We start from the raw sequence: 11409 nt of genomic DNA on the forward strand, positions 1-11409 counted from the left end.
TAACTAGATTTAGCTAGACAATATGAGGTGTCCACCACTGCAGAAATCCATCTTCATTCCCACCGCGTCGATGCTCAACTTTGTACTAACACCGACGCATTCTATACCTAAGGTCGTTGCACCGCCTTAAAAGAAAACGCGTGAAGGACTACTGTTCGTAACCAATATATACTCTATGCAAGAGAGAAAACTCAAGGTGGATTGTGTATGTGAAAACTTGAGCTTAGTTATAATAGTGAGATTTTTGGTACCGATCTGATGGGGGCGGATATGGGTGAGAAGGATATGGCAAGGAGATTGATGGTGTTAACTGTGATATGCTACTTTATTAAAATTGCAGAGGCCAGTGGTGGTGGAGGATCGGGCTGGAGCCGTGGCCATGCAACATTCTATGGAGGCTCTAACGCTGCACCCTCCACCATGGGTGAGATTTTTTTTTCCTCACATTTTTATAACTATATATCAAGATTGTTGATTGGGTATAATGAGTAAGTTTAAATAGAGAACATAAGTTTAGATGATTTTTTTTTTTAATTAAGTATTTTTGAATTGGTCTGGTCGTGGAAAATTTGTATTCTCTTGCATGAAGTAACACATTTAGATGTCTCTTGCATGGAGTAGGGGTAGTTTTTTACACTATAAGTCATATTTAGATCTTTAATTTGTGCAGTAGGGCCTGCCTATTAATGACATATCAAATTAAATAAATCAAAGCTTAGAGTGTGTTATTTAAATCAAATGAGCCATCTAAATAAGTCAATGCTTAGAGTGTGTTATTTAAATGAAAATTATGTGATCCTAGTAACATATACTTATAGTCACATGTAGACCCAAAAATAGACCGTGGTGGACTAAAAAGATTATTTTCATTTCAGATCATGTTAGTTTTTTCAATAGAACCCATCTATGAATGTGATTTCAAATGAGCCACTTAAACAAGTCAAAGCTAAAAATTTGTTGTTTAAATCAAAATATTTTAATCGTAATGAACACATACTATAAGCAACACAAATTGTTCTTGATTATAAAAAAATCCATTTTCATTTTCAATCATACTAATTAAGAATCTATTTTCATTTCCAATTATGCTAATTTCTTTAATAAGATTCACGTATTAATGTGATTTAGATGACATCGCGTTGTTTCCTCTCTATCATAAGGAGGACTTACAAGATCCAATTACGGACTCGTTGTTGGATCTCCTGGACGTTATTTATTATCTGTTATCGTTTATTTTCTACATTATTGTTCTTATCCTGGTGAAGAATTATGAAATATGATCTGAAAATTCTCCCACTGTGGATCACCAAGGTTGATTGATAGATACTGCCAACCATTGGAACAGAGTCTATCTTTCCAATATCAACTCCATACAAACATTTCCCCACAAAAACAAATTTCTCTTTAAATGTCTGGATCATGGAACTGGAAACCAACTGACAAGTTAAATTGTTTTGACAGGCGGGGCGTGTGGTTACGATAATGTATACACGGCAGGGTATGGAGTATACACAACAGCGCTGAGCAGCGCCCTGTTCAGAGAAGGGGAGGCCTGCGGGGCGTGCTATGAGCTGCTGTGCGACTCAATGTCCGACCGCCGATGGTGCCGCCAAGGCGGACGTGTTGTAGTGAGTGCTACAAACTTCTGCCCTTCCAACGATAGAGGAGGGTGGTGCAATTCGCCCCTGCAGCATTTCGATAAGTCGCTGCCTGCATTCACCAGAATTGCGCGCTACAGTTCGGGAATTGTGCCGGTGCTCTTCAGAAGAGTGGGCTGCGCTAAAAAGGGTGGCGTGAAGTTTACAGTGAAAGGGCATTCCTTCTTCAATCTGGTTTTGATAAGCAACGTGGGAGGGAATGGAGTGGTGAAGGGCGTTTGGGTAAGAGGAGGAAGAGGCGGAGTTTGGCAGGCAATGCACAGAAATTGGGGTGCCAATTGGCAAAACAATTCAAAGCTTGATGGAAAGCCGCTTTCCTTCAGAGTAATGGTAGAAGATGGAAAAATGCTTACATTTAACAATGTAGTCCCTTCCAATTGGCGATTCGGCCAAACCTTCGCCACCCGCTTGCAGTTCTCTTGATATGTCCGATGCAAGAAAGAGTTTAAAAGTTCAACATTTTTTGGATTCACAACCTGAAGCACAGTATATCTAAGTATATGCAATAAATGGTCTGTCCTTGGCAAGACAAGGTTCTGTTTTCCATTACTTTCATATCACGCAGATCTGTTTATTGGTGCAGTTGCAATAATATCTGCAGCAATCTTACTACATAAAGATTTTAAACTTCATTTTCTTACTGTTTCTACGGTTTCATGTTTCACTCTTTATGTTCTTTAGACTCGCCAGAGCACCATCAAACAGTGGAAAGACACATCCGTGTTCATTTATACTTGAGTATTTGATACAATTAAAAGTATTTGTAATAGTGAAAGTTGCACACCCTGTACTTTTCTATGGGCTATTTTGCTTTTAAATGTGATGATTATTTCACAAGTAGCATATTTCTGTGTAGAATTTAGTAAATTATTTGAATTTTAGACTGATTTTGAGTTTAGAGATTCTAATGTAATCGGTCTTAATATAAAAGATTTAAGGAAAGATTCTTAATGACTGTCTATGCTAATTAAAAAATATCAATAAACAACTATAAATTCAAATAATAGAAGTTGATAAATTAATGTTGTAATAAATAAATATAAATAATAAAATAAAAAATGATAGTATATCTATGATGAAAAAAGGTATCTGATATTATGTGAAATTTAGTTGTATAAGTATAAAAAGTGGATAACTTCATTATGTTCAATGTTTTAAAATTGTTCTAGATTCAAAATTCTATGTAGATTGAATCCATACTATGGAAGATTGAACTCATGTAATATGTGATTGAACTTGTTGTCTATGCCTTTCACAATCTAGTTGACACTTGTTTCTACTGTCTACTAACTTGTACAAACTAGTGGTATTGAACAAAGAATTAAGGAGAGCATCAAACTGCAAGGGTCATGTTTTCCTAAGCTCACCTTCTTAATTTTCTAAGGAAGTTAAGATAGTGAAACAATTCGCTACAATAATTTTGAGAGGAGGATAATCTAAATATATTTAGATCTTTACAATAATTATATAAATTAAACAAAAATAACATAAATAAAATGGATTCCACAACACATTGATTTAAATGAGGAAAACCCTTTTGGGAGAAAAAAAACCCATAGTTTAAAAGTAGCCCAATATATTATTCCGAAATCAACAAGATTACAATATACTTGGAAAGAAATTCTCTCATAGAAGTACCACAAAATTAGAGATTTGGAGGTAATTTAACACCTATAAGAATCATACACAACCTCCATCTCATGCACCTAATATGTGGGAGATATTATACCTGAAACCATCAAACAACATTTAAAAACCATGAGTTAAAACCACCAAAAAAGTGGTGCCCAACTTATAGATCTAATCCAAGATGTCATATGATGTGTAAAAAAACACAACATGTGCAACTACCAGTTATAGCTCATTTTTGTGTCCAACAAACTTTTTATATTTCCTATTTCAGGAGACCCAACTTGTAGAGATCATAACTTTTGATTTGAGAGTCTAATTGAAAAAATATGTATAGTGCCAAAAATCTCATGAATTGCTCTATGATGCTATAACCCGCTATGTTATTTACCACCACTTTTGAGCCAAAAATATCCTCTAAGGCCTTCAAAATGGTCTTTAAAATTAAATAATAGAAACTTTATTATCTTGAAATCTAGACATGATCTTGAAATGAAAATTTATTGACATGATTATTTAGTCAATCCATAGTTTTGGAATTTTTTCAAACCAATCCACGCTCAAATGTAAATTTACTATAAAAGGTAACCTTATGTAATTAATAAGTATCTTAACATTTTCCTATAAATAGCTAACAATTTGATCTCGCAATGCACAGATGGCTCCAAATGATAATAATTCAAATTTCTAGCAAAGGCAAGTTATAAGCCAACTACAGTGGACCCTGCACACATCCCAATCTCATACCACAACTACAAAAGAAGCAACCATTTGCCTCATTGTCAGAAGATTTTAATTACTTCTTTGTTTCCTAACAACATCCCACTTGGACAAACTTCAAAAATAAATTCCAACCTCACTATTATTTTTCGAAGCTACCTCCTTCGGAACATATAAGCCCTAGGTGAAAATGCAACTTTTATTCTATCTTTTCCAAAAAGGTTTTTCAAAATAGATATTCTCGTAAATGGCCAATTTGGAGACAAAAAAAACATCTCTTCAACAGTACTAGAAGACTTCTTCTTAGCTAATTTGAAGGTGGGTGTTGCGAATAATTTTATCTTTCTCCATATTTCAAAGCTCAAGAGCAATGTAGTCATTGGTAATTTCTAGAAATTTCCTCTTCTTTAGATTTTCTACAAACATGGGCTCGTGAAAATTGGAAGGGGGTTTCCTAGATCAATCTTTTTTATATAAAAAAGATAAGGGGTTTTTTTTGGCTATTTTTGAGTTTTTATTAGATACAAATAATTTTTTTAAAGATAGATCATGGTTTTTAAATGGGTTCGGTTTATATCTCCAACCATGAGTTCCAAATTTCAATCCTAACTCTTTTGGGATATTTCTAAAACATGATATGGATTGTTAGGCTCTATTTTTTTCTAAATGTAAAAAGGCCTAAATTTCAAAAGTATTGGCTATTAATTCTAAAAATGGGGTTTGGAAGGAATTGTTAAAACTAGAAAGCCCTCAAACATGCTACTCTGTTTGGTAATATTTAGATCATCTATCCACAATATAGTCTTAAAAAACATTGATCTGTGAGGAGCCAGAACTTATAATGAATCCAATTTTTAAGTCAATTTTCCCTGAAAGTCAAAATGAATTAATTAACAAGATGCTCCCACAACATTCTAATCAAGACCCTCCAAAATAGGATGATACATCACATAGAGATCACCTTTTAGAAAATGAGGATTTTCAATTAAATGATACTTTGTTGCTTCCACAAAATTCTTCTTTGAAGGAAGACATTGAAAACAAAGCATATTACTTAGAGTCAAAGTTTAATTTTACAAAAGAGAATGAAATTCCCTTTTAGTGAAGAGCCTAATTCTATCAAGGTGTAGAAGGAGGGGATTCACAACCCTCAACTTTATGTGGTCTTAAGGGGTAAACATCCCTTGGCTAGCTCAATTTACTAGCACTCTAGTGAGATAAGGAAAATTATATGTAAAAAATAGACTTAATAATGCTAACTATGCTTATAAATACAAAATATTAAATAAATGGAAAATATAGAGAAAAAAATATTCTAACTACAGAAAGACGAAGATTGAGATGTGTACTATTATCAAACTGGTGAATCCTTGGCCTTAGATGCCAACGCACCATAAGGAAATTTGCGTGTTGTGCTATAGTCCATATAGACAAAGAATTGAAAACGCAAAAATCAATGACAAAATGGTCTTTACACTCCACACTTGTGTCCACAACCTACACACATTGAGATAGGAAAATTTGTTGGGCTTGTATAAGGTTTTTCCTCAATCAAACCCCTGTTTTGGTGTTTATACCTCCACAAAGAGTCATATAGATAGATTGCATAATAGAAATAAACCTCACTTAGTGGGGGAAAACACCTATTAATGGAGATAAAAAAATAAAATATTAAATATAAATAGCTAATAAATGCATTTATAGATTAATGAATAAGATAGTTATAACAAAATATGAGATATGAGTTGAGAGAGTGTTAAAAAGAAAAGGCTATCTTGAGATGATAATTATGATTGTAAGAAAGGTAAGGCTTGATTATTATGAGATCATAGATAGATTTTGAGAGAGCTTTGCTATAGAAGAGAGAAGATTGGAGAGCTCTTGAGATCTAGTAGCTAGATTGTGAAAATCAAGGAAAAGATGAGTTTTGATGCTTGGAATGGACATAAATAACCATTCTAAACATGCCCATGCAAAGGGACATGTGTTGTGAAAATCAAGGAAAAGATGAGTTTTGATGCTTGGAATGGACATAAATAACCATTCTAAACATGCCCATGCAAAGGGACATGTGTTCTGGGACATTTGTGCACTGCATAAATTTTTTTGTGTTGTGCTCCCATTTGACTAGAGTAATCCTAAACTTACACCAGGGGTTGCTAATGCTTCATCTTTGAAATCCATCATGTCAAAATGGTAACATCCCAATCATGAATTTTATCATAAATGCACTAGGCCCAATGCATAAGTGACACAAATTTATACTAGCTGTAATTTATGACAATAAATTTTGCCCCAACTTTAGTAATCAGGGGATCAAGTACACTAAAGTAGCATAGAAGGATATGAAAATTGTAACGATAAAGTGCATTAAATGCATTAGTTATGTCAAAAAGGATACCATAGCAGTTGTAATGGTCAAATAGGAAAACATGAGTGACACCCCCAATGCTCAACAAAAAAACTAAAACATCTCACATGTATGTTTGAGTACTATAAAAATCAAAATTTGGTTATAACCAAAATTGAAAACAACTACATCGGCAAGAAAAATTCTTAAGAGATGTTAGTAAGTTGAAAAGAGAAAGTTGATAAAGTGTGAGTATATTCCCCTTGTTTTTTTTCCCCCAATGAGGTGGGAGAAAATAGGAAGAAGGATGTAGCATAAAAAATTGTAACCGTATATAACTTATAACACTTTTTGTGCCCCTACCTTAGTGTGACCCATTTTAGCTCTCATCCAAGCTATTTTCGGTCTTTTGATTTGAAACTAGTCTCATTTGTTCACATGGTAGTCTAAAAATCTATCTTTGGTTGTGTGTACCCTATCTCTAGCTTGTTCACCTTGTTTTGGGTGGACAATGGTACCTAGGGCATCCTTGTCCCCACAAATTAGGCTTAAATTTGAATATCTACTTGCACATTTCTTGCCAGTTGGTTTCGGATCACGATGTATTGCTTTGATCATTGGAGGTTAGTCTAATCGAGGAAATACCTTGAGATCCCTATACAAAAGTATTATTTCAATAAACTTTATCACCACAATACATCCACAATTCATATTGTAAACATTTTTTGTCAAGAACTTATGATGCATCAAGGTGACATTTTATCCCACCATATCCTTCAAGCATTCTTCAATTTCTAGACACTATGGAGCAACAGATTACATCAAATTTCATGCAATAAATGTGTTTATGACTAGTTTATTAATATCTTATCATGTAATGTCATGTTATTGCATCAATACTTGTGATAACATTCAAAGAGCATTGAATCATCAACTTATAATAAGATATAATATTTAACATTTGCTTTAATATTTCAATTCATTTCTAGGTTTAATTCCAAATCTAGGTTTTGACCTAGGCAAACCTCTATTCCCAACATCTTTCTCTCTTTTGTAGGTGCAGGTTACAAGTTCAGGAGCTATAAATCTAGAGTTGGGAGAAGTAAGTTGAGATAATCAAATCTAGCTTTTGCAAGCATGAAAAGTGGAGAACAAGGTCACCTCACACACCTATGTTTGATAAATTTTTGGAAAAACTTTTGGGATAGATTTTGAGTAGCATTCTAGTTCAAGAAAGGTTAATTTCATTTGCATATGGCATTCTAAGGATAGGGTTACCTAGAACACCATTGTCCAACTTTTTCAAGCTTAAATTCTAGTCACAAGTCCTATGTATCTTCTTTACTCCAAATATATGTTTCTAGCTTCATATCAAATTTGGAACTACCTATTTATGTCAATTTTCCATTCTTAGCCCTAGATCTAGCATTGACTGTACATCTTTACAGTATCCAATTCAACTCAAGTAAAGGGACCACCTAAAATCAATCAACATCCATCCTTAGGGAGTGAATATATTGATTTTATTTCCCTTTACTGCAATTGTTTCATAAAATAGGTTCATTCCAAGTGTTTACAATAGCTAAACTAGTGAATCCCTATTTTTCCACCTTACGTTTTGGTGAACTCAACAATTTCAACATCTTGCAAATTTTTGATTTGGTGTTTTTATATTTAATTTGTCATAATCTAATTTACAAAATCTAATTTGTTTTCTATTTCACATGTGATTACATTACTCATTAGTTATTTTTTATCAAACTCATGTGTTGGATAATAGATTCTTTCATTTCATGTTTCTTGCATTCATTCATATAACTTTAATGTATTGCATTATGAGAGTTTCAAATACTTTTCCTACATTCAAGTCATTTCCTAAAGCTGTTAGACACATTTAATGTTGCTATATGATGATCTACTTTTAATTTTTTTTATGGAATATCTAGATTTCATAGATGTTTCAAATGAAACCCTAGATTATCTTTTATTCATGAGGAAATAATCAATACTCCTATCAATGATTACTCCAAAATATTACAAAAATGGGTGTTGTTGCACCAAAATAACATCCTATTAATATGTGATACAACCACGAGATTCAATGAATCCATGCAAGGTGGTTAATCAATGTTACAAATCCAAGCACCACACTGAACAACACAAGGAGACCAAGGGCTCACACATTGCAACAATCCCCCCAATTGCAAGTGAGGTATTTGAACCTGTGACCCAGGGTTTGATAATACGTGTTACAAAAATGGTTGTTGTTGCACCAAAAAATTGACCAATTAATGCCCAATACAACCAAGAGATTTAAAGAATCCATGAATGATGGTTAAGCCATGTCACAAACTCAAGCATTGTAGTGCACAACACAAGGAGACCAAGGGCGCACACCTTGCAACACAAAAGAGATGCAACATTTAAGAGTAACATTAAACCATCCTCTTCTCACAAAGATACTTTGGTTCAAGAGGGACAAGGTAAACACATTAATCTTAGTACATCTATCCCTTAGATCCTCCCTCACAATCAACTAGAGAAGGCATATGGTATCCATATTGATCACCTCAAACATATATGACTAATATTCTTAAAGATCAGATACTTACTCGTTATTTTGTGAAAAAAGAATAATTAATAAACATAGTCAAGACAATAACCCTTATGTAAATATCATCAAATTCATGGCAATCACAGAAATGAATGTCCTAATTTCTAAAATAAAATGCAAAGACTCATTGATAATGGCAGTATTAAAATGATAGGTGAATAGAACTTCCTTTGTCTATTATGTTTCTCCTCATCACATGACATTAGTAGATTACCTATTGGGGGCTCTTTATCATTCATTGTGGTACAATTTCATTTAAAGTCATACTTGGTTAGTAACATAATAGTCTTTCTTATTCTTGTCTTCATGCTAGGGGGTCAAGAATAATATTTCATCGTCTCTCTTTTCAAGGATTTATTTTTCCTTTGTTGAGTTATATCTTTCATAACTTGATGTTCTTTCTTGCATCTTATCCTCCATACATGTATATGTGTGTCCCTTGATTTGGCATTATTTCTTTCTTGAAACAATACATCTTTTATGATTAATCTCTCCTTGGTGATTATGTGTCATCCTTCATTAAGAATCCACTTTACATAGAAATGGGGAAGGTTTATATTGCTCGCTTCCTTCCCTTGTCAATGATGTCATCTTTATTAAAGATATCTTTTATTTGCGGAGGTAGAAATCTTTAGGCAAAGTTCTCTCCTCCTTTCACTATGCATCCCTAAAAAGGACCCCTTTACACTTGTTGCAAGATATTTCAATTACAACCATCTCTTCCTTGCTTCAAAAGTGTTATGCCTCTTTATCTTGGAGCTATGTACATTTTTTCTTAAATAATATCTCCTTGGTGTTGAAGGCATGTATCCTTGTCTTGTATTTCTACCTTAAGATGTCAACATAGGGCTATATCAACATCTTAAGGGGGGCATATATGTGGCCTCCTTATTTCTTATTTTCAATTTATGTGGTCAATTTCCTTGTGTATAATGTATTTCTTGGTTATCCCTTTTGAATCTATTTTGTGGATTTCCTTGCTTACAATGCTTTGATTAGTTCTCCTTTTTCAATCTATGTTGTGGATTTCCTTACATACAATATTTTACTTGGTTATCCTTTTTTAATTTGTCTTGTGGATTTCCTTTCATTCAATGCTTTGCTTCTTATCCTTGTTCAATTGTTGTAGATTTCCTAGCATACCCTGATTTTCTTAGTTATCCTTATTCGATTGTGGTGGATTTACTTGCAGACAATGGTTTGCTTGGTTATCCTTTTTTCAACTTATTTTGCAAGATTTTCTTACATACGATGCTTTGTTTGGTTATCCTAGTTATGGTGTCCTAGTAACACCTTTACAATTGCTTACCTTGTAATAATAAATCTTTGCTTGGAAAAATGTTTCCTTTCAATTTGTACAAATCAATTACCTTGCAATAAGAAAAAAAAATTGGCACCCCTTTTGCAAGGTGAGTGGAACTAGGATAATGCAACTTGATAGAAAATTTCAACTCTTCCTTTCTCTTTCCACATGCATCACACAACATAATACAACTTGGTGTCCCATGAGAATCCATGCTTCCATGGATCACCTAGTATAACATAGCTTACTAGCCCATGGAATATGTGTTCCTTCCCTCTCTCTTCCATGGATCACCTAGCATAATACAACTTGCTAGCCAATGAAATCTTTCTTTCCTTTCTCCTCCCCATGAACCCATAGCATAAAATACCTTGCTAGTCATTGGATCATTGTTCATCATTCGATGCATGCTCTTTCTCTATCCATGTGACCACTTGTGCTCTTGCAATAACATTATGATAATTATAATAGCATTTGAAATATTTTGAATTATTGAGGTCTCTTCAACTAGTTGACTTGAAGCCTTTGGTTTTAGTACTAACCCCTATTGATGTCTTTTGTCTTTTTTTTTGTTACCTTCTGTTTATTTTTGTCTTTTTTTGTGTGTCATTGTATATGATTATATGAGAGCTAAGATCCTCAACTTGGGGGCTTGTTCCCTTGAATTTAGTGATGTCTTATCTCCTCTCTCTCTCTCTCTCTCTCTCTCTCTCTCTCTCTCTCTCTCTCTCTCTCTCTACCGTGAGTATGTTTTTAGGCTCATACTCCTAATAAAGTGGGAGGTAAATGTAGGATCATAAATTTTAACCCTATACAATTTATACCACCTTATAGAGGATAATCCAAAACCACCACCAAAAAAAATTCAAAAATTTTGGGCAAATTTTGAGTATTTATGCTTTTATTATATGTCAGCAATACATTATCCTTTCTTGTTGAGTCCATTTTCTCTCTTTTTGTAGAAGTGTTTGTGTTTGTGATCTTATGGCTTGGTAGAATTGCTCCAACAGAAAATGGGGAAGACAAGGAGTAGTTTTACGTTGCACCTAAGGAACAAAGGAAGTCTTATGAGGGGGTGAGTCTTGGGGAAAGAGTTGAATTGAGGGGAATAAAAATGGGGAAGGATGGAGATGGC

General features: G+C 33.8%; 1 protein-coding gene across 1 annotated transcript; it reads left to right on the forward strand.

The window, feature by feature from the left end:
* Positions 1–217: 217 nt before the first annotated feature.
* On the forward strand, positions 218–2379 carry LOC131065803 (expansin-A11). Its single transcript, XM_058000441.1, has 2 exons — positions 218–424; positions 1462–2379. The coding sequence occupies exons 1-2, from the start codon at positions 259–261 to the stop codon at positions 2079–2081; spliced, it is 786 nt and encodes a 261-aa protein (XP_057856424.1). The 5' UTR covers positions 218–258; the 3' UTR covers positions 2082–2379.
* Positions 2380–11409: the final 9030 nt, after the last annotated feature.

Source organism: Cryptomeria japonica, chromosome 6 (assembly GCF_030272615.1).
Source record: "Cryptomeria japonica chromosome 6, Sugi_1.0, whole genome shotgun sequence".
Classification (NCBI taxonomy): Eukaryota; Viridiplantae; Streptophyta; class Pinopsida; order Cupressales; family Cupressaceae; genus Cryptomeria; species Cryptomeria japonica.